Source organism: Arvicola amphibius, chromosome 2, assembly GCF_903992535.2.
Source record: "Arvicola amphibius chromosome 2, mArvAmp1.2, whole genome shotgun sequence".
NCBI lineage: Eukaryota > Metazoa > Chordata > Mammalia > Rodentia > Cricetidae > Arvicola > Arvicola amphibius.
The window spans coordinates 152,632,682-152,656,754 of record NC_052048.2 but is presented as its reverse complement, the minus strand read 5'-3'; the positions used below and the strand labels follow the sequence as shown (position 1 = coordinate 152,656,754).

Here is a 24,073-nt window from a genome sequence, read left to right as displayed (position 1 = left end):
TCCAAATATAAGCAATGTACAAATATACATTGCAATATGGTAAATATATAGCAATACATAAACTATATATAAGTATTTTAATCAGAGGTAGAAATGTACACTACAATATGGTAAATATACATATATCAATACTATATATATATATCAATACATAAAAATGTTTTAAACAGAGGTAGAAGCATGCATGCATATAATAGTCAATATAATTTAACTTTGTATCAATATACAAGAATTGATACCAACATATTTGTCTAAAAACAGTAATTCACAATTACAAATCTATTATCTCATCATCCAATTATCCCTCTTTTTTTTCAAAAAGATCCCTGAGCTTATAAAATTTCTCCCCCAATCACCCAACCCTCAACCGTATACTAATTATAATCAACCCTTAAATAATGTTCCTAAACCCAAGGACAAACTTTACTGGGAGAGAGGATGTCGTCCTCTAGAATTACTTCCAGCTGTCATGGGGGTGACATTCTTTCTGGGGGATCCTGTGAAAGTAAAATGATGGTTAAATTTCAAGATCAATGTCTTCTAAAATTGCAAATAGTCTCTGAGTATTTTGTGCAGGTCTGGCCAGAATGTTGTACAAGATGTGCACCATTTCAGCTAACCAAGTTGGAACCGTCTTGTGCAGCCAATACCCAAAACAGGTCTTGTAGTAGCACTATTAGTATCATGACGTCATATCAACCAGGTGGAGTTGTTGTTATGGGGCCCCATCTTCTTCCTGGAAACTTCAAATGTCACTGCAGGAAAAACTCATTGTTTATTGTGGAAAACTTAAAGCATTAATCATATAGACATATACAGACATACATATATTCAATGAAAGGCATGATAGATATATTCAATGAAAGGTATGATAGATATGAAGAAAAGCAAAGATGTTTTCTAAACTCATTTTTTTTCTGTCCCATATCATGGCTCTTGACATGAGACAGAAACTCCAGAAACTCTGGGATTTTCTCTTAACAACAAACTTGGAATTAGAGAGGGACTAAGCCAGAATCCAACTCCAAAACCAGCTCTTTAAATTTAGAAATATGATTTAGTATATTTTACTTATGGAACCTATTTAGTTTTCTTGATAGTCCCTATTGGGCAGTTATTTTTCCATCTGTCAGTATTCAAACATCCACACCCACGTGGATAACTGAATTCACAGAAAGCCTGAGAAAGCTTGGGAAAGAATAGAGTAAACCATGTTTTCTTGGTAGCAGCAATTTCTTGGGTCTGCTCTGCTTACTAGAGGCAAGCAAACACTCTCTTCTAAGAGAGGCTTCCTGACTCAGCTTTAGCTGCAAAACCCTGCAGCTTCTTTAAGAGGTCCTGCCATGAAACACTTACATAGTGTTGATGAAAAGATGACCACATGCTTTTCGGTTTTCAGCTGTAGCAGGAAAAATTTACGCTGTTTTAAAATGCTGGCTTTCTGGGCTGTCCTGCCAGGCAAACTCTGACTCTTTCAGGCAGGCAGTCCAACTGAGTGTGGTTTGTGAGCAGAATGCTGCATCTTGCTTGCTGGAAAGGACCTTGAAATGCCATAGAGTTGTGGCAATAAAAATGGCTACAGCTGGTACCTCCGCCATGAGGACAGAAAGCTAAGAAATGGGCTATATCCAGCTGCCAAAGCCACAGCTTTAGTCCTACCGATATTGCTTGGTAAATTAAAGACTCATGTGGTCAGAAAAAGAGAGATACAGTACAGAGAGATTCAAAAACAAAGGAAACCTCTAAATGATTTATGGTGTGTTAAAAATATATGCAGGCTAAAAGTTAAAGTTCTTAAAGTAAAAGAAAAAGGAAGAGAGTAGTTGGGAGTGGTGGTATACACCTTTAATACCAACACTTGAGAGGCAGTTGTAGATTAACCTCAATGACATCAAGGTGTGGCAGGACACACCTTTAATCCCAATGCCTGGGAGGTAGAGACAGACAGATCTCTGAGAGTTCAAGGACAGCCTGGTCTACAGAGTTATTCCAGGACAAAGATATACAGAGAACCTGTCTCAAAAAGTAAAAGTAAAAATAAAAGAAACAGAGGTTAAGTAAAGCCGCATAAAGATGGAAAACACACAGAGAATCTTGATACTGTATGCTCTCTTTGAATTGTTTGAATGTTGAGGAAGGAGCAACAACTGCTAAAAGATATTTGTTTATAAATGCTGCTGAACTAATCCAAGATAGATATTTTGAAAATAACTTGACTTCAAAATTTGACTCAAAGGTTATGATGCTTTGGAAAAATCCTTCTTTTATTTTCACAGATGATGAGACCCTGTGGATTGCTTCTATCCCAATATGGTATGATAGACCATGCCCTCCTGAAAGGTTGCTGTAAACACCTTCAGAAAATTACTTCACTCAACTGCCAACTGAGATGAACCTAGCACATAGGTTACACCATGAAAGATCTGATTAACAGTGCCCCCATTCAGCATGAAGCAGTTTGGAGAGAAATAACTGTGCCCATATTCCCAAATATTGTTTATCAGTGTTCTTTTACATTAAAAGGGAGATATGATATAGATATGAATAATTTGCATTGATATGGATTTTGCTTTAGTGATTTAAGGTCAATTTTGTTATATGTATTTCTGATCTTGATTAAGGTATTGTGATTGTGTAGTTCATTTTAAAAATGTAGGGCTTTTCATGACAATGAGACACATCTGCTTCTGGCAGCACCAGCTACTTCAAGAGGAAGATGGGCATCAAAGAGGCTCCTTATGGAGTTTGATAGCCATTTGGGCAAGAAACTGCTCTTGCCTGGACTGTTGCATAAACTGAACACAGAGAACTCCCAGAGAGAGGACTGCTGAACTTGCCTAAAGGTGAGATGGCCTTTTGGGGTTCCTGATTTATAAAAGATTCTGCAAGACATTGTGCAGAACATAGCAGAAAGTAACTGAATTGTCTTTGAAATTTCCTGCTTCATGGAAAAGTCTGCTGGATACTGTGGGCCTGAAGGCTGAAGATGGATGCCCCAACAGTACAAAAGAACTTTGGGTGACTGTCCAGACAGAGAGATGTCACTGTCATTTCTAGAGTTTTGTAAGTTGCTTACTTCTCATTTACTTAGGTAATAATATAACCTTCTGGAGTCTTTGATGGAGTTGAAGAATAGATAGATAGTTACAGTTGTTTTCTTTTGTTATGATAAAAGCTAAAATAGATATAAATATTGTAACTGTAATTCTTACTTGATAACTGTTTTGTTATATGAAATTTTACTATGTTAAAGTTAAAGCCTTTCTTTTTTGTTTAAACAGAAAAAGGGGAAATGATGGAGGACTCTCATTGGTTAATAAAGAAACTTCCTTGGCTTTTTGATAGGGAAGGATTTAGATAGGTGGAGTAGACAGAACAGAATGCTGGGAAGAAGGGAAGTCAGTCAATTGCCATGCCTCTCCTCTCTGGGTCAGTCGCCATGAAGCCAGCCACCAGGTCAGACATGCTGAATCTTTCCCGGTAAGGCACTATCTCCTGGTGCTACACAGATTATTAAATATAGATTAAAGCAATATGTGAGAGTTAGCCAGTAAGAGGCTAGAGCTAATGGGCCAAGCAGTGTTTAAAAGAATACAATGTGTGTGTTATTTCTGGTGTAAAGTTAGCTGTGCGGGAGCAGGGTGGGATGAAAAGCAGACCTGCTTAGCTCCTTCTATAATCATGTTCATGAACAAAGGGTCTACTTGCAGTAAGTGCTTTCATGGTTCTTTGTTAACCTGCTTTGGATTCTTGCAGCTTTCTGACCTCATCATAGTTTGGTAAGATACAAAAAAATACAAGATAAAGATGGAAAGTTTGTGCCTGAGTCTGTACACTTACAGCCTCCATAGTCATATGTTCTATTTGTAAACTTGTAATGAAAGAAGAAAATCACCAAGGATCTTAAAAGATAATTACATAGAAACAGAGGCAAAGACAATGAAACACATACTTTCTTTTTCCTTCAATTATTAAACTACAGTAAGCTGATGGTATAATGTTAATAAAACGTGTGTCTATTAAGAAATGCAATTAAGAACTTCATAATGGCAGTGGTGACATTAGGCCTTTAAGTCCAGCACTTAGAAGGCAGAGGCAAGCAGATTTCTGTGAGTTCAAGGCCAGCCTGGTCTATAGTGTGAATTCTAAGACAGTCAGTGCTGTTTCACAGAGAAAATATGTCTTGAAAAACAAACAAACAAACAAATGATGTGCAATTTAGATGGGCTAGCAAGGTAGTTCAGCATCCAAGGGTTCTTGCTGCAAATGACTTTAGTTGATCTTCTCAGGAACAATATTGTACAAGGAGAGCACCAACTCCCAAAAGTCGTCCTTTGACATCCATACACATGGATAGGCAAACACAAATGAACACACACACACACACACACAAAATTTGAAAGTCTAATGTATGTTAACTTGATGAACTGTTCCCAATGTTTTGGCAAGACTGAAATATATACTCATTTATGAGCCATAAAACACCAATTATACAATTGTATTGATTTCAAATATTGTTTTGCTCATACTTGAAATTGTCATTGTATAATATAAAGAGTAAACTCATATTAATAATTAACTTTCTTCATTAGAATGATGTCAAAATTACATAGATAATAAAATAGCATGATGTTGAGGGTTTGGGGTTAAGAAAAAGCATTATGCTTTAGTATCTTTAATCACAAGCATTTATTTTGAACTGGGTAAATGCATTTTCATCTGTATTTTCTTCAAGAAAAGCATAAATTGCTTCAACTCTCCCATATGTTACACAGATTTTGATTATCTGGCAAGGGAACTAAGATAGCCTTGTTTTTTCTGAGCTGGATTTGAAAGCTAAACATACTTCACTGCCAGAAAATCTATTTTTGAGACCAAATAATGAACTTACAAACTATCTTTTGTTTCATACTCTTTTGGTAGTTCAAAACTACTTGATTTTAGCTTACAATTTTATGTTCAAATGTAGTATTTAAGATGCTGAATTTGTTACCTAATGGGCAGAAAATTTACTGTTTAGGGAACAAGTTTTAAGATCTTTGTAAAATGTTATTCCTTGGATTGGACTTGGAATGGAGATAGAAAAAGAAATTTAAAGAGCACAGGAGACAACAGAACAGGAAAAATTAAAAATTATATAATTTTGTGGAAAAGTTCACAGATTTTTCTGCCTATGTTCTTGCTTTTACAACAAGAATACTTAATGTTAGCTTGTCATATTTAGTTAACAATATCCTGAGAACAGTCAAGAATTACATATTTTCTACAAGAATTATTTCTCTGAGAATAAAGATGAAATTACTGATGCTATTCATCTCCAAATCAATAAAACGAATAAAAATTTTAACAAAATGAAGAAAAGTACAAAAAGAGGAAAAATAATTCTTTCTACTTTCTGTTAATTGTGACCACGATCAGTCATTATTATTCTGTATATTAAACCCACTTTCTGTCTCACATTTGGATGCCAAAAGGGGGTGGGGTGGGGAGAACAAGCACCACAGTTTGTACGTGAAAAGGAAAGCCTATCATGTCTCTCATGGGCTTATTTTTATAACTACCCTGATTTTCGTCATCATTTAAGGGTGTTGCTTCTAGAGAATAGTAGCATACTTTAGTTTTATTAAGGTTGTTTTAATGTTATTGAGTTAAGTTTATTTCCCCAGTTAAAATATCACATTGAATATTTTGGAGATCAGCCCTCTGTCCCATGTGAGGTTGGTGAAGATCTTTTCCCATTCTGTCAGTTGCCATTCTGTCTTTTGACTGTGTCCTTTGCTTTACAAAAGCTTCTCAGTTCCAGGAGATCCCATTTATTAACTGTTTCTCTCAGTGTCTGTGTTATAGGAATTATAATTAGGAAGTGATTTCCTGTGCCAATGCATTCAACTGTACTTCCCACTCTTTCTTCTATGAGGTTCAGTGTGGTTAGCTTTATGTCTTTGATCCATTAGGACTTGAATTTTGTGCATGGTGAAAGATATGGATCTCTTTTCATTCTTCTACATGTTGATATCCAGAAATATACAAAGAATATATAAAGAACTCAAGAAATCAAAAAACTAATAATCCAATAAAAATGGGGTACAGACCTAAACAGAAAACTCTCAACAGAGGAATCTAAAATGACTGAAAGACACTTAAGGAAATGCTCAACATCCTTAGTCATCAGAGAAATGCAAAACAAAACAACTCTGAGATTCCATCTTACACCTATAACAATGGCCAAGATCAAAACCCTGATGACAACTTATGCTGGAGAGGTTGTGGGGTAAAGAGAATACTCCTCCATTACTGGTGGAAATGCAAACTGGTACAAGCCCTTTCGATATCAGTATAGCTATTTCTCAACCTCAAGACCCAGCAATACCACTTTTGGTTGTATAACCAAAGGATGCCCAATTGTACCACAAGGACAAGTGCTCAACTATGCTCATAGGAGCATTGTTTGGCAAAGCCAGAACCTGGAAACAACCTTAAAAGCCCCTCAAATGAAGAATGAATAAGGAAATTGTGGTACATTTACACAATGGAGTACTACACAGCAGAAAAAAACAATGACATCTTGAAATTTACAGACAAATGGATAGATCTAGAAAACATCATATTGAGTGAGGTAACTCAGACCCAGAAAGACAAATATCATATGAACTCACTCATAACTAGCTTTTAGACATAAAGCAAAGAAAAACCAGCCTACAATTCGCAATCCCAGAGAATGTAGACATCAATGAGGACCCTAAGAGAGAAATATATGGATCTAAACTACATAGGACATAGAAAAAGACAAGATCTCCTGAGTAAACTGAGGACCATGGGAGAGAGTAGAAGGAGAGGAAGGAGGGAGGAAAGGGAGCAGAGAAAACTTTATAGGTCAACAAAAACAATAAAAAAATAAAATAACCAAAAAATGACATTAAAAACTGTTTTGGGTGTATTTTGAAGACATAGCCATAAGATAGAGACTTAAGCTATGATTATATTCAATGTTTATGTTTGAAAATTGATTTATATGACCAGTGTTTATAATGGGAAACCACCTTTCAAAGATTACACTTTCAGAAAGCTCCATTATAAATACTATACCACTGTTATACAGTAGCAATAAAACTGTGATATATCTGAACATGGATTGGGATCAACTATCAGTTTTCAAAGATCATTATTTCTTTGCAATCTCATAATGATCCTTTGATATAAACCACTGCATTCCCATTCCTCCCAACAAGTTTTTAAACCCTTACATTGACTCATGAAAACAAGTATTAGGTATTTATGTGGAAGTTTTAAAAGGTCTAAGTGGGAGGGAGAGTTTAAGAGCCAAATAACACCGTTCTTTCCAGACTTGGAACAAACGCATTAACAAGGAATGAGAGACTCCAGGCTTTCCTACCAGGAGTCTTACTCCAAGGAGATGGGTTTACTGAACTATCTGGGAACAAATGGATGAGAGGCTCAGGCACTAAGATGAGAATAGTCAACAAAGATTTTTCCTGACGTTTCTTCATCTGACTTTGAGTAAGTGGAGTATTAGGATGAACCAGGAAGGATGAATCAACCATCTTCCTGTCCGTGAAGGAGTAAATACCCTGGGTTAACGTTTGCCCTAACAACAGAAAGTACCATACTGGAGGCTCTGGAAGAGGAAAACACCCAGACTTTGGAGCCTCAGGCGCGACAGTCACTCTTCCGGAAGCTCTGCCCGCTCCAGACCAGGTTTCCACTACGCCTACTCGCCAACAGCCCAGAGTTGTCAGAAAACTACATTTCCCAGAATGCAACTAAGCCTCATTGCAGGTCGCCTATAAGCGTCCGGGTGACGACATAAGCCGGCGCGGTGTTTAGACTCTACTGATGTCGTGGCGCTCAGAGGCAAAAAGTTGGTGCTCTGAGGGGCGCTCGAACTGAAGCCGAGGTCGGGTGGCCCTGACCCTTTCCTACCCACTCCTTCTCGCCCGCCTTTCCTTCTGCAGGCAGGATGAGGCGTGCAGGCCTGGGTAAGAACAGGACTGAGATTCCAAGTTTGGGGACCCCAGGACCATCCGAGGCAGGAGTGGGGGCGTGGGGAGAACTCTACCGGCCTCTGTCAGTGACTCTGAGGTTGGAAAGCCAGCTGTTTGGGTTCTTTGGAGGAGGTTCCAAGTGGAAGCGCATCATTTGTCCCAGGTCCGAGCTGCTTCCTTAAGTTTAATTTACAGGAAAGTTTATATGGTAGGTTGTAACAGAGTAGTGGAGTATTGGTTGTCTTGATTTTTCTTTTTTATGTGCTAGTTTGGGAAGTAGCCGTGTTTTCCAAGCCTAGCCCAGGTTCCTTTTCTTCACTCATTCTGAATCTTACTTGTCTTAGAAGTGACATTTGGAGAGTAGCTGTTAAACTCAAAGTCTGCTAATAGTGTTAGTATGATTACAGCGAGTTACAAAGGTAAATTTACACGTCATTATTGTTAAAGTGGCAGTTGTGAGAGGTCTCGGTCAAAGGCGACTTACTTGGAACGTTTCTGAGTTAGACCTTGTCCCACTGTTAAGATGGTGATACGTTTTGATGACTTAACATTTGTTCTTGCCTTTATGGATCAGGAGAAATAATAACAAAATAATTAGAATAGCATTTTCTGATTCTGAAGTTCTCTTTTAACATTTTTTTTAAAATTTTTTAAAGGAAGGGCAGAGTGCTTGAAAAGAGTGAATGAAGCATGGAGAATGATGTCGCCATTCCAGCATAGTTGTAAAGACGTCTTTAAACAGTTTCAGGTGTCTAAAGCCAGTGAATAAACACTTTAGACATGGGAGATAAATAAAGATACATAAAGCCTTTTTTTAAGTAAGGAGTTTATTGAAAGAAGGGTAAAAGGGAAGGAAGAGGGAAAGAGAAATACAAAGAAGAAGAGGATAGTGGTATTTTTAATAAGGTTACTTATAGGACTAGAAACCGGGAAATTTAAAACCATAGAAAAATATTGGCAGTGAAATGTGCCAGTAATACAGACTCACACAGTTATCAATAAATAGTTGCTTCTGACGGAACTTATTAATTTAGTTTTTTGAATGCTTGCAATCATTGGAAGGAAGTAGTCCTTGTCAAATAATGTAAAGAACTAATATCAAGAGACATTACTCTTGTATGCCTAAATTCTTTCATTACTAATGACAACAAACACTTATGGCAACCTAAGTCTTATTTAGTTTAAAGACAGTCAAATTTGGAACTGCATTAACAATTTCTGAACAAAAAGTGAGAATTTTACTTTAAAAGAAAAAGTGGAAGAACTATACAATTAAACTTAAGATTGGCCAGAGAGTCAAAGCAAAATAAATAAAATAGCCATTAAATTTGAATGAATTCTTGGTGCAGTGGTCCAGTGGTTAACTTTAGCTATTCCAGAGTAACTTACTAGACAGTATGTCCTACCGAGATCCTTAGTCACATAGACAAGTTACAGATCTTGCTCTTCTTAGAGTTTACACAGGGTATTTTAAGTGGTATTTTAGTTGGTGAGTGGGAAGAAATGATTGTGCACAGTTCAGCAGTTTTTAATCTGTTTGAAAACATGTACTGAGAACCTCAGGGATAGCATGCCAGTAGTTGATAGGAGATGTGAGTATGTAACTGTCCCATCTGTTTGGAATATTCAACATTTTGTTGTTGTGGTACAAGGAGAATTGTAGGTTTCTGATGCATAGGAAGTGCTCATAGGTATGGGGGAAGTAGATGCATAAGATACTCTGCTCTTGACAAAGTTGCCTAGCAGTGAATTAAAATTGTATTCTTTAGTCAGTAATTTACAAGTTTTCACTTAAAGTACTGTGGTGGTGGTGGTGGTGGTGGTGGTGGTGTGTATGTGCACACGTGTGCATGTGTGTGCCTGTGTGTCCATGTCTGTTAATGGAAGTATAGAATGGTTATATTATGCTCTTTTAGTTCATTCTAGATGGCAAAGTTGATGTTATACAATCAAAGCTGTAAGGACTCAAGAGTTTTGCTACTTAATAAAATTAAATTTGTGCTGTGCTTTGAAAGAGTTTCTCATTCACACATTAACCATCATTCAGACTTCCTGCTGTCTACCCTCTTGGCTGTTACAGTTTTTGTTCTTACTACCATTGCTACTCCATTTGCTGTTTGAGCCTATGGTAGCCTGTAGCTTTAAGGCTATTCCTTTCTTCCGCTTTCTTAGGTCACTAGAGAAGCTGCTTCCAACCATGGATAATCTAGTCCCTTTAATACATTCTCCACTCTTGTCAAACCATGCCTGTAGGAGGAGGGCCCGCTTGTTTGTCCTAGCCACTCAGCTAGCTTAGCCCCGAAATAACCACACAGAAACCGTATTAATTAAAAGACTGCTTGGCCCATTAGCTGTAGCTTCTTATTGGCTAACTTTTATATTGATTTAACCCATTTCTAGTAATCTGTATATTACCATGTGGCAGTGACTTACTGACAAAGATTCAGCATGTCTGTCTCTGGTGGCTCCATGATGTCTCTCTGACTCTGCTTTCTTCCTTCCAGAATTCAGTTCTGTCTTCACCACCTACCTAAGTTCTGCCCTGTCAACAAGCCAAGGCAGTTTCTTTATTCATTAATGAAAGCAGCACATAGCCAGAAGGACCTCTTACACCACATACCAAAGTTTGGGGGCTTTGTTCTTCTGCAGTCCCAATATCAACACATACAATTCTAGGTCCATCCAACAGTGTGACTTCTCAACAGCTGACTGAGACCAAGGAGCCCTTTTGTTGAGAGATCTCATATCTGGAAAGACAAGCTAATCCAGCTATGTTGCCACAGCCATTGCCAATTTATTCTCCTAGAAATACTGGATGATTTTGGTCACTGGTCTTCATGATTTTCTTTACTGTTTTACTCTAAACAATCACTCTTCTTTGCTGTGTAGCCCACTTTCTTCCTTTGCAAAGCAAATTATGACATCAGTTTATAAAAATGTTGGTGAAATAATACCCCAGTCCCAACACATTTATATATGTATTTGCTGCCCAGTGCAAACCTTTTGTTTTCCTAGTAACTCTCAAGTACTGTAGTAGACAGAATAATGGGTGTTGTATTTTTTAAACTATCTCCTATATGCAACTTCTTACAAATAGCAGAAAAGTAGAGTTGATACATGATGTTTCTCAAATACTTGTTGAAGAAATGAGTGAAATTCTTTATAAATCTCAGCTTATAGCCTCTACAAGCTACTGGACCATTTTCCTCTGCATTCACTTATGGCTTCCACTTCCCTTTGTTTCTTTACTTTTCACCGCTTGCTTCTTAGAAGAGAAGTTGCTCGTTAAAGAACCAGCATCTTTCTGCCACGAGAACCCCTTCCTCCACACCTTTTATCGTCTAGTTTCTCTTTTGGGTGGATGTTTCTATGTTTATGTCCTTTATTAAAACATGTATTTCTGGTGTGCAATAAGTTTCTCCCAGATATTCTTGTATATCGATGCCTGTTTTAGTGTCTTTAAGCAATCAATAAATGTGTATTGAAAAATATGCATACTTTCCTTAAAAGAGGGTATAAAAAGAATTGTTTTAATTTTAATGTTCTGATTTTTTACAATTGATTTTCAGTATAACTGTTATAAATATATGTGGTCTGCAACGCCCTCCAGGAGCCTTCAGTTTGTTTTAATTGCTAAACTTTGGAAAGTAGCTGATGTTTTTGTTTGCAGTCCTACAAGTTGCCTCTGATCCTTCTAGGTGACGGAGCAGCTCCTGGCAGCTATGGGAACTATGGCTATGCCAGTAGTGGATATAATGCCTGTGAAGAAGAGAACGACAGACTTACTGAAAGTCTGAGGAGCAAAGTGGATGCCATCAAATCTGTAAGTACAGCACCAGTGCTTCTCCCACTTCAACTTTAGCTTTGTGCTACTGTCATCTTAATAAGGAACTAACTTAGAAACTTGTGTGGTGAGGTCACAGTGCTGCACAAGTGCAGGCTGCCCGTAAGGAAGTCAGAAGATGCCACAAGTTAAAAGATAGGTTACTTTGGTTTAATTTTTCACAAACCTTAATTGTGTATTTGTGTTTATGTACCTAGCAAAATCTAAAATGTACTGTACATTTATGCAGTAGTTTAAACAAAGCCAGTCATGTGTTCTCTATAATTTTAAGTTTAGATAGTGCTAACTTGTAATTTCTTTCCAGTTTGTTATTATAGTAAAGAAAAAGTATTTAAAATAATGTCTAGATTTATAATAAAAGAAATACTATATTTTGTTAAGAAAATATTAAATGTGTATGTGTATATTTGACTTGCTTATATGAATACTTGTACATTGTAAAATGTAAGGAATATACAGATGAAAACATTTAATTTTTATGACTGAAGGAGAAAACAGTTTGCTAGAATAACAGAACCAGAGAATGTTGACAGGTGGGTTGACTACTATGAGAAAGAGAAGTGAGAGAATGTCACTGTTAGAAAGAGGAGAAATTTTAAATTTTGTTGTCCAATAATTTCATTGGACAGAGCATTAGGAGAGCCATTGAAATAGCTCCTCTAGCCTTTTCTGATAGTGGCTTGAATACAATACACAAGTCTTTCTCTCTGTCTTTGAGCCTTGTTTGAGTCGTGGCTTTCTTGTTGTTCTCTAACACAGCCCTGACTTTTATGCTTAGACCCCTGGAGGAATCTCTTGACCTGTCTCAGCTTTCCCTGGTCTATGTCATGTTGTCACAGTCATTGGTAGATATTGTTAAAGCATATCCTGCCCTCTCTGAAGTCTTTGCATTCCGCTGTTACTTAAAAGGTTAAGTTCACATTCTGTAGACTGATTGTGCTATATGTTCCTCAGAACAGAACTTCTCTTCAGCACATCAAGAATGCATACGGATTTGATGCCAGAAAAATAAGAGTTCTCTTTTGTTCTCTGCATACTGCTGTTGCCCCTATTCCATATTTTCAAAATTAAACTTTGCCTTTAGCAATTTCATTGTCTTCCTCCTTACTTTGAAGTTGTCTTCTTCGTGAAAGGCCCCATTGCTGCGTCTGCCTCTTTCCATGCTGTATCTCGGCACTACATCCAGTATTAACTCATTCCCTATAAACCTAGAGTCATTTGTGACATGCAATATAATTCCTTCTTAGCAATACTGAGTGAATTTTTGTTAAAGGAGTTATAGAAGGTGATGTTAAAAGCATGAGTCTTGATACTCCAGTGCAATAAACATGATACATGTGAAGCCTTCAGTAGATTCTCACATTGTTACATGGAATTGGTATTTAGTTTCAGTCATTGGAAAATTAAACTGTATTCAGCTTGGACTGAAATTAGAGTTTTGATATATGGTATTGTTTCCAAAATCATATTAATTAAAATGATTTAATCTATGGACCTAATCATGTATAATGTTCAGAAGTTAAGAAACATAAGGTTGGGAAGGACATAGAATTGAATATCTTAAATAAACAAACAAAACCCTCTACTGTTGATGATTGAGCACCCATATTAGAAGATTGGAGATTTTATTCATTTTGCCTGAATGTCATGTTAAGTATTTGGGTGAGTTGGGCTACCTGCTTTGTTATCTCTGATTTGATGAATTTGGAGGAAAACTTTATATCTGATCTCCATAATATTAGTACAATTCCATATCAGTATTATCTGTGGTTGGTTTTCACACAGATTGAGAGAAACATTTAACAATTGTTTACAAAGACTTTCAGTAATTAATTGTGTTTAAGGGAAACCTCTGATGAATTTGTTGTGTAAGGTATAAGGTATAGGTTTGCTTAGCAACTGTTGTTTTACACACTCATATTCTTTTTATGTAATTTTAGGTTATAGATAATACTAACCTTAAGGGTTTTTCCAATTTATTATTATTTTAAACCCAAAGTCTTTAAAATAATGATTATACTTATATTCAAATAAATGCCATAATTTGTTAAGAGAATACTAAATGTATATGTCTGTATTTGAACTGGTCATGTGAGTGTTTGTATTTGCTAAAATATAAAAACGGAATATGCAGGTGATTACTTTTATATGACTGAAAAAAAACCAAAAACATAGAAAATAGACTACAAGAATAGGGGAGCCAGGAGGAGAATGTTAACATAGAGATTGAATATTAGGAAGAGGAGTGAGATATGTTCACTGTTGGAAGGGGAAAATTTTAAATTTATATCCCAATATTTTTACTGGACAAAGTGTGAAGAGAGAGTGTATATTTTTAGAATACAGTTTCATCTGAGAAATTAAATATGCTTAGTAGGGCATTGTTGCTTTTACTTTATCAGTTTTGAATACCTTAATGTAAATAGTAACGTATATGCTTTTTTCCTAGCTTTCCATTGAAATAGGCCATGAAGTTAGAAACCAAAACAAACTATTATCTGAAATGGTAAGTTATGATTTTATCTAAGGAATTTTATCTAATGTTTTTAAATTTAGTGAGTTGACCAGATATAAAGAATTACATTTTTAAAAACATTTTTGTTAACTCTATAAAGATATAATTTATACACTAATACTTTTTAAAAATAAAATTTTAGTACATTCTTCAAGAATTTCCCATGATGTATTTTGAATATATTCAACTCTCATGGCTCCTCCTCTTACCCCTTCCCCACCGCTATCCTTTATTTTTATCCGCTTAAAACAGACCCTGGCATTGTAAGTCCTGTTGGACTCCACTCAGTTTTTAGCTAATCAGTTTATAATTTCTATCAAATGTATTTTTGCGTTGCTCCTGTCTAAGATGTAAATAAGAAGTGAACATTGAAGCCAATGCACTTTAGCTCTGGTATAAAGCACCATTGAGAACTGAATGGTAATGGTTATTAGAGTGGTCTTAGAAATTGTAATGGGTAGGCCACTAGTAATTTATTAACCAAGCCATAAAAAAGCACTTTATGAGCCGGGCGGTGGTGGCGCGCGCCTTTAATCCCAGCACTCGGGAGGCAGAGGCAGGCGGATCTCTGTGAGTTCGAGACCAGCCTGGTCTACAAGAGCTAGTTCCAGGACAGGCTCCAAAGCCACAGAGAAACCCTGTCTCGAAAAACCAAAAAAAAAAAAAAAAAAAAAAAAAAAAAAAAAAAAAAAAAAAAGCACTTTATGTCCAACCAACTAAGTGCCTTTCACTTAACACTTCCTCCATCAACTTTATTTCCTAAGGTTTACTGCTGATCAAATTCCTCAGAATTGAGTAGACAAGGTCTCTTTATTTCTAATCTAAACAAGCCCAAGAGCATGTACCTTTTCTTCTCAGAGCAGCCTTCCAATCAGTCACTGATGCTAACTTTGGATACCTTCCTTTGTTTCTTCACATGCATTCAAAACAGCTATCTAAAAGCAAATATGGCATCAAATGCAGGTGTTCTTTGAAAATAGATATTCCTGTTTCTTTCTTTATGTAAGCTCATTCAAAATCTCATGGAGAGGAGCCCAGCATTTAGATTTGTGAGAAACGTCCCAAGTGGCTCTGATGCAGTGAGTCCTGTGAAGAAGCAAGGGTGTCAAGTGCATGAGCTATTTGGAGACTAAGCTGAGCAGAGCCTCATTGTGTCGGTGCCTGCTCATCTCAGCATATTGAGATTGTAAAGCAAGTGTGTTGTTTCTAACCTGTGCTAGTCTACTTATCTTAAAGGCTTTCCTGGCTGTATTTTTAATATGGCATTTTTCATGTATGTATTTAAGTCCTCTCCACTTATTGCTCTGTCAACTTTTATATTCTCTTAACTTTTAGTAAATTTCTCTATTTCAAAGTCATCTGTCTAAAGAAAAGACTCTACCATTTTTGGCACTAACCATATTAAATTTTAGCTGAAGTATCTAAACACTCACACATTTGACCTTGGGAAAATAATGTCTAAACAGAAAGTGGACAAAGACATGCTGGCTAGCACAGAGATGACTTGCCTTTATTGTTAATGGCTTTTTATCCATGTAATTGAAATAAGAAAGTCCTAAATCATTTGAGTTTGAGTTTTTTAATGATTCTTAGGAACTGAAAGAAATCCTTATTGGATAATGAAAGAACCACTGTGAAAACTGCTTTATTTTGCATAGAGTAATCAGGCTGATTTCCCAAGCTAATAAATAGATACTTGAGTTGATTACATACAAATTATCTTTAAAAATACATATAATAATCTTATGTAAATTGCTTAGGTGAGCATATGTAGAATATTAGAATTTATGTTTTTCTTATTCTCTCATAGGATTCACAATTTGATTCTACAACTGGATTTCTAGGTAAAACCATGGGAAGACTGAAGATTTTGTCCAGAGGAAGCCAAACAAAATTACTATGCTATATGATGTTGTTTTCATTGTTTGTCTTTTTTGTCATTTATTGGATTATTAAACTGAGGTGATGCAAGTTAGAGTGGACTTGGAAACTGTTGCAGTTAATATCTTGGGGTACCACTTTGATAGCCAGCATCCCAACGTTTCTAATGGCTTTCTTCATTGAAGATTACTGGAGCTTTCCTCTTTCAGAAACCATATTATACCACCCAATGCTTTTTGACTGCTCTTCTATCTTGACTCATTTTGACTTCTATTTTCAGGGGTATGGAGTTAGCCTGAAGTCAGTGTGGCTGACCAACATTTTTCCAGTCAGATTAAATACCAATATTATATATACCCTGTTGCTACACTAAGTGTAACTTTCTGAAGCAAGTGAAAGAGCAATAGAATGCTGTAGAAGCTGATATCCACCTTTGTGGTGGTGGTTGGCTGGTGGTAGAATGTTCCCTTTCTTTGCTTGTTATCATCACTGGGATGATGGGCTTTGCCTCACTTATTACATATAGGTGCCAACTTCCTTTTCCTTGTAATTTTCTTAATACGTTTGTATAAGGACTTCTTTGCATAAAACTATTGACATATTTCTGTGGGAGCACATACTACACATGTGCATCAGTATAGGTATTGTTCTATATTAATGATAAATTCCACTGGTGTGCTTTAGAACAGTTTTGTGATGTCTAGCTGCATGGGTGGACCATTTGGTGATTATTTGTGTCAGAATAATGTGAAGTTCAGTGTTGCTAAGCTCTGTGTAGAAATGAGGTGTTCAAGAAAATCAATTGCCTTTGTTTTAGCACATGTTCTACCATTCCCTAGGGACTGAAAATCTGCTGGTATTGAAACCAGAGCTCAGAGGATTGTTGTTCTGCACCATTTTATTTGCTTACAGAGATCAAAATGCAAGGTGGATTTAAGTAAAATAAATATTAAAATACTGCAAAACATTCTGTATTGTTCCTACTTTAGAGATTTGCATATTTCTAGGTTCAAAAATAAACTTTTATGAAAATGTATTTGTGGCTTCTTCAAGTGATTTATATTCTTGACACAGAATCTTAGAAATATCCCCAAAGCTCAAGATTTCAAGCAAAACAAATCAAAATGAACACTTGTATTAAACAGAACAAGTGAGACAAATTTTGACTGCGACTTCAAAATCTTTATTCTTTCTATTTTTACTTAGGAGTCTATTCATTTGGGCTTGCATGTGTTTTCAATTCTTTTTGCTCATTGATAATTCCCTACTAAGTTCAAGAACTCTTCTGTGGTGTATCCTTTGGGCCTATATTTTACAGGTTACAAACACTAAATCTGAGTGCAGTTAAGTGACGTGAGGAGACAGGGCTGAGGTGTGGGAAAGAGATGCTAATGTGAGGTAGCTGTTCTGCATTCCCTAAGCACATCTTTACCTGCCTGAGGCTTGTAGCCTCTGTTTCTCCACATTTTCACAGGACTGTGCACTGTCCATAGACAGTGGAGAGGAAGCTCCTGACTCACCATAGTCAGTAAGGGTTACTAATGTCCAACTCAATACCTGTTCATTATTTTCAAAGTAAGACAGTCGTTTGGTTTCAGGTCTTGAGATAATTATATAAGCTCCAAGCAGGTATTTGTATTGTGTATTGAGAGTGTGACTCCTTGTTTCCAGACATTTTTAACTGTCCTCTGCCAGTTGCATGACATTAGAGCTTAGGACTTGGAAGTCACTATTAGTGACTTAAGTTGTAGTCGGAACTTACCAGATGGGAACAGCAAGAGTCACATGTAATGAGGTAGAAGCTATTGTACAGCACCCAGCAATATCACACTTTTGTTTCTGTGGAGAACTAAGCCTGACATACCACTCTGTTACTGCTGCGTGCTGAGATGCCTACAGGTAGGCACTCCTCTGGAAGTACTCGCCCCCACTGTTCCACTCAGGATTCTTGGCCAATATTCTACTTGTTTTTGTTTTGAAACCATTAAGAAACGGCATCTTATGATTCAGTTTTGGAGAAAATGTAAAATACAAAAATGTCCTATTTATAATAGTTTATAAACTCATTACTAATTCTCTAAGAGATGTACATTTTAGAGAAGTTGATTATAATCACAGGCTTGATAAACTTCACAGTACCATCTCTGAATGGTCTCAGACTAGCAGCTGTTTGGATAGTGTGTGGGACAGTAGATATCTCTATTATATGTGGTAAAACGATTTAGAAAGCAGCTTCATTTTTTTAATTTTATTGATTTTTATTGAACTCTACATTTTTCTCTGCTCCCTTCCCTTGCTCTCCCTTCCCCTTCAACCCTATCCCAACATCCCATGCTCCCAATTTACTCAGGAGATCTTGTCTTTTTCTACTTCCCATTTAGATTAGATCAATGTCTTAGGGTCCTCATTGTCTAGGTTCTCTGGCACTGTGATTTGTAGGCTGGTTTTCTTTGCTTCATGTTTAAAAATCACTTATGAGTGAGTACGTGATAATTGTCTTTCTGGATCTGGATCACCTCACTCAAAATGATGTTTTCTAGCTCCATCCATTTTCCTGCAAAATTCAAGATGTCATTTTTTTCTGCTGTGTAGTACTCCATTGTGTAATTATACCACATTTTTCTTAGCCATTCTCTGGTCAAGGGGCATTTAGGTTGCAGAAAGCAACTTCTAAAGATACCAAATATCCAAGTTTTTCCTAAAACTTAGTCACTTTTGGGCCGGGCAGTGGCACACACCTTTAATCCCAGCACTTGGGAGGCAGAGGCAGGCAGACATTTGTGAGTTCGAGGCCAGCCTGGTTTATAGAGCAAGTTCCAGGTCAGCCTCCAAAGCAACAGAGAAACCCTGTCTCGAAAAACCTTAGTCACTTTTAATTTACTATGTCTTGTTCTTTAGAAGTATAACAAACCCTTGCATAGAATAGAAAGTACAATTTATTCTTATGGAAATAATAGATGTCTATGAGTAGAAAGGGATAAACTATGCATGTTATCCGTGTCATTTAAATTATAATATTCTTGAATATTGTTTGAGTTGAGAATAGGTTAAATCTGACATGTAATATTTTGATGCAGAGCTAGAAGCTTGGAGTGGGGAGCCTTGGCACCTGCATCCATGTAAAGCTGTTTCTACAAAATTGGCTTTACTGTATTGGATTTACTTAATGAGATAGTTGAAATAATGTTTGATAATTGGAGTTCAGTCATCAGGCTGTACTGATGGATAGATAAACTTACTCGCAAACTGCTTCAGAACTAATTTGCCTGACATAAACCCTGGCAATGGCCTTCTGATTTCAAGCTGATTTTGTGAAACAGGAATTAAAGTCACATATAGAAATAGTGCACTGCTCAGCTCTTTCTGACAATTGAATGGAATCCCATTTGAAAGAGTCTAGGCTAGGCACTGGGCAGGTGTTTTTTTTTTTTTTTTTTTTTTTTTTTTTTTTTTTTTTTTTTTTAAGGTTCGTAGGATTCTGATCTGTCACTTCACCTCTTACACTGATGAATTTTGGCTTACTTCCCCCACTCTCCTGACAGTAGTAAAAGTAACTGTCTTTTCTAGGAATTTTTATGGTATTTAGTTCATTTAGGCTTCTTTGCATCATCAGCAATCTGATGGAATTGTGTTTCAATCTCCAGGTTGTTTTGAGTTATTAGAGAGAACAGACCTTTCAGCATTCTAGAAGCAAATGTTTGACATGAGAAAAGTAGAAGAAAGTTACTGAACTGTGCAGTGCCAAGTCCTACCAACCTTTGTTTAATCCTCAAGATGAATAGAAAATTGGAACTACATACATGACATTTTTGGTTGAAAAAGTCAAACATAGTAGATCTGACTTTAAAATTCATGTAAGCTTAGTTAATTATAACCTTTGAAACTAAAGTGTAACTAAAATATAACCACATTCATATTTTATGTATATGTATTCTACAGATTTTATGGCACTTAAGGCAGTGCTTTTAATGAAGTAAGTCAACTTTGCAAGCTTCAACAAGTGTCAGTACTATACAACTTTATACAGTTGGAGTTTTGCATATTTATATCCTGCTGTGTTTTCTCAAGTATCTATTCCTGTGGTATGGCTCATAAGAATGCACGGCTGAATCTGTGTGGATTCTTTGATGCTTGTAATGAATGTTAAAATGAACAGAAACACGAGACATCATCTTCTTTAAATATAGGAAACATGCTAATATATAAAAGTTTTAAGTTATTAATTTCAACTTTAAAATAATATAATTATTCTTTTCTCCTGAATCTTTTTATCATTTGTCAGTAATGAGTATGTGTTATAGAAGCTGAAAACTTATTAGACTTTTGCATTATTTAGTAACCATTTACTTTAGAACTTTAAAGATAAACTCATCCTTCCAGGGAAATTAGATGAGTGTTATAGGCAATAGTGTGTTTCAGAAAAATTATTGAAATAAAGTGCATTGGACTTTACAGATTTTATGCTTGGTTATTTAAAATGCCTCCTTTTAACTTTGTAAATGCACACTTAGGTTAAATATTGAAATACATTAGAGGCAAGTTGCTTTTCTTTACACAGATACAAAACAGTTATGAGATGTCTGACTGTGGTAAAGTCAGCTAAAGAGATTCATACTGTTAGATTAAAACTTTCAATAATTATAGTATTATGTTTTAGATTATTGCTTTAAAGAGAAGCCAATTTCAGAGCAGTATGTGTTAGTTGGCTCCATTAAATGTTTACTTTTCATTTATTTCTCATGACTAAATAGTTTGAATTTAATTGTGCTATTTCTAGAATGGATTTTAGTACTCAGAACATTTATTATAGAGTTACCAATGGAATATAGAAACTCTACTTTTATTGATGACACTGGTTTGGCTCATTGGAAACTGAGTATGAGGGAAATCTAATGGTATTGATTCCAGGCAGAGACTGAAAAGGAACAGAAATATGTTTATTTTCCACAGCCAGTAACATAAGGAACTGGTGATGCCAGACTCTGACTGTGAGCTCCAGAGAGACACCACACAGTGCAAAGCTTAGGTGGCCAGCAGACGCTTCACAGTGTGTTTCTGCCTCTATCAACCACTGTGTGGTAGAGTTCTCAAAGCTCACCTTCTAAACTTTATACTTTTAATTAATTTAAGTATATAAGCAAAGCTAGCTCCTAGAAAGCATTCTAATATTCAGATTCATAGGGCCAAGGTGACTTAACTATGCTTAAGTCCTTTGTGCCATCGTTTATTCTAGAGTAGATTGTCAGGCGGTCTCCTGGAACAAGGTTTACTATGATGCAATAGATGTATGAGAAATGAACAGGAAGGCATGCAAAGGGGAAAAGCATACAGAATCTATGTTTCAATCACTACTGTACTTTTGTTGTCTTTGGCCAAAATTATATTAACCTAGTTGGAAGAATGTAGGCACTATAAAATATACATTAAGTGGTTTAATTAATAAAACATTCAAACATTGATTTATTCAAAATATAATTTTTCTTTTGTTCTTAGTAATTGAATAGTATGTTTTCAGGAAATTTGATCAATTTCAGATTAAATAGCTTTTATGGGTATTAACTTATGCCAGGTAAATTTAAGGGATATTTTACAGTTAATATAAATATTTAAATTTTAGTGTTTTCATTTTTCTTAAGTGTTATTAACATACATCCATATTAGAACTGTAATATCTAGTATGTAAAAGTCACATTTTCCTTACCAATGACCATTTTATAAACTGTTAGAACTTGTCTATAATTTTCTAACTTTGATATTAATTTCTAATAGTAAAGTAATACATAAAAATTTTGATAATCAAAAATAAAAATATGTGGCTAAAGAGATTCCTCAATGATTGAAAGTATATATTGCTGTTCAAAGGACCCAAGTGCTATTCCTACACCCATATTAGCTCTAGATGATATGATACATGTAGCCTATAAGGGCACTTGTATTCATATGCACATCTCTAGCACAATTAAAAGCAAAAAAAGCCTTAGAAATGTTTTTGTTGAATTCATTCAAGAATAAAGTCTTTGGTGTATACCAGTAAAGGGACATTATGTTCAATTACCCGTGCTTTCTGTAAAATATTCAGTGCAATGTAGATACCAACACATGTTTGAGGAATAAATTAATGTTGGATTAATTATTCCTGCTAAAGGACATACCTTTATTTTGTCATCTCTTATTAAAATTCTAGTACTGAATCAATGGAAGGCCTGTAATTAAAAGGTGGTTTTGGTCATATAGCTGAGTTTTAAATTTTGAATATTGGAAGAACAACATATAGCCATTAGGTTAATTGGGGTATAAATGTTTTGCTAATTAATTTTTTCCTATAATATTCTCATTTATAAAGCTGACAGTATGTGGTTTAAATTTAGTGTTTTGTTTATAGGGTCAAGAATGGGGCTCCCATGCTGAGGGGATCCAGAGAGGTAAGTGGCCACAGGGCCAGACAGTCCCGGGGAACTGAATCCAGATCCCCTCCAATTCCCTAAGCTTTTCTGGCCATCCAGCAGGGTATGTCCCCTGCTGCTGGCTTTCTTTACCCCATTCAACCTTGCCCCAAGCACTCCTTTTCCTTTGCGAGGTTCTTGGATCCCCCAACACAGCCTGCTTCAGGGCTGAAGGGTTCAGAGAGCCAGGGAAAAGTGTTCCTGCGGCTGGGGCTTCTTTGTACCATCCCACCCTGCCCCCCCCCAAGTCTGCCTTTTTGTCTGCAAGGTCCTTAGAATGCAGCAAGAAACCCTGTTCCCATGCTGAGGGGATCCGGAGAGGTGAGTAAGTGGCCACACAGCTGGACAGTCCTGGGAGACTGAATCTAGGTCCTCTCCAACTTCCTAAGCTTTCTTTTACCATCAATGGAGAAAACAAGATATTCCATGACAAAAACAGACTTAAACAATACATATCCACAAACCCAACCTTACAGAAAGAACCAGAAGGAAAACATCAACCCAAGGAAGCCAACAACACTCACAATAGCACAGACATCTGAAAGCCCTCCACCAACACAACTCAAAGAAAAGAAACACACAAACACTACCACCAAAAACAAACAAACAAACAAACAAACAAACAAATAAATACCTGGAGTTAACAATCACTGGTCATTAATATCGCTTAATATCACCTATAAAATGGTACAGGTTAAGAGAATGGATATGAAAACAGGATCCAACACTCTGCTGTTTACAAGAAATACACCTAACCTCAGAGACAGACACTACCTCAGAGTAAAGGGTTGGGGAAAGGTTTTCCAAGCAAATGGACCTAAGAAACAAGTGGGTGTGGCTATCCTAATATTTAAAAAATTTCAAACTAAAATCAATCAAAAGAGACGGAGAAGGACACTTTATACTCATAACAGGAACAATTTATCACGATGAAGTCTCAATTCTGAATATCTGTGCCCCTAATATAAAAGCACCAAAAAAGCATTACTAGAACTCAAATAATACATCAAACCCAACACAGTAATAGTAGGAGATTTCAACACTCCTATCTCATGAATGGACAGGTCAACCAGACAGAAACTTCACAGAGAAATAAGAGAAATAACAAATGTAATGAATCAAGTGGACTTAACGATATCTATTGAACATTCTACCCAAACAGGAAAAAATATACCTTCTTCTCAGCATCTGATGGAACCTTCTTGAAAATTGATCACATACCCGATAACAAAGCAAACATCCACACATACAAAAAAAATTAGAGTAACCACCTGTGTCTTATCGGATCACAAAGGAGTAAAGTCAGAATTTAACAACAATTCCACCCCCAGAAAGCCTACAAACTCATGGAAACTGAACAATCAACTACTGAACCATCCCTGGATCA

General features: G+C 36.2%; 1 protein-coding gene across 1 annotated transcript; it reads left to right on the top strand.

The window, feature by feature from the left end:
- The first annotated feature begins 7,838 nt into the window (after nt 1-7,838).
- Bet1 (Bet1 golgi vesicular membrane trafficking protein) lies at nt 7,839-17,279 on the top strand. The gene is made up of 4 exons (XM_038320938.2): nt 7,839-7,997; nt 11,702-11,826; nt 14,297-14,353; nt 16,173-17,279. Exons 1-4 carry the CDS (start codon nt 7,979-7,981, stop codon nt 16,326-16,328), a joined length of 357 nt encoding a protein of 118 aa, XP_038176866.1. The 5' UTR covers nt 7,839-7,978; the 3' UTR covers nt 16,329-17,279.
- The last annotated feature ends 6,794 nt before the right edge of the window (nt 17,280-24,073 follow it).

Bases quoted from the DNA above. Each gene is read 5' to 3' on its own strand.
- Bet1 (XM_038320938.2), top strand. The intron at 11,827-14,296 runs GTAAGTACAGCA...CTTTTTTCCTAG, and splicing joins AAGTGGATGCCATCAAATCT to CTTTCCATTGAAATAGGCCA. The intron at 14,354-16,172 runs GTAAGTTATGAT...ATTCTCTCATAG, and splicing joins ACAAACTATTATCTGAAATG to GATTCACAATTTGATTCTAC.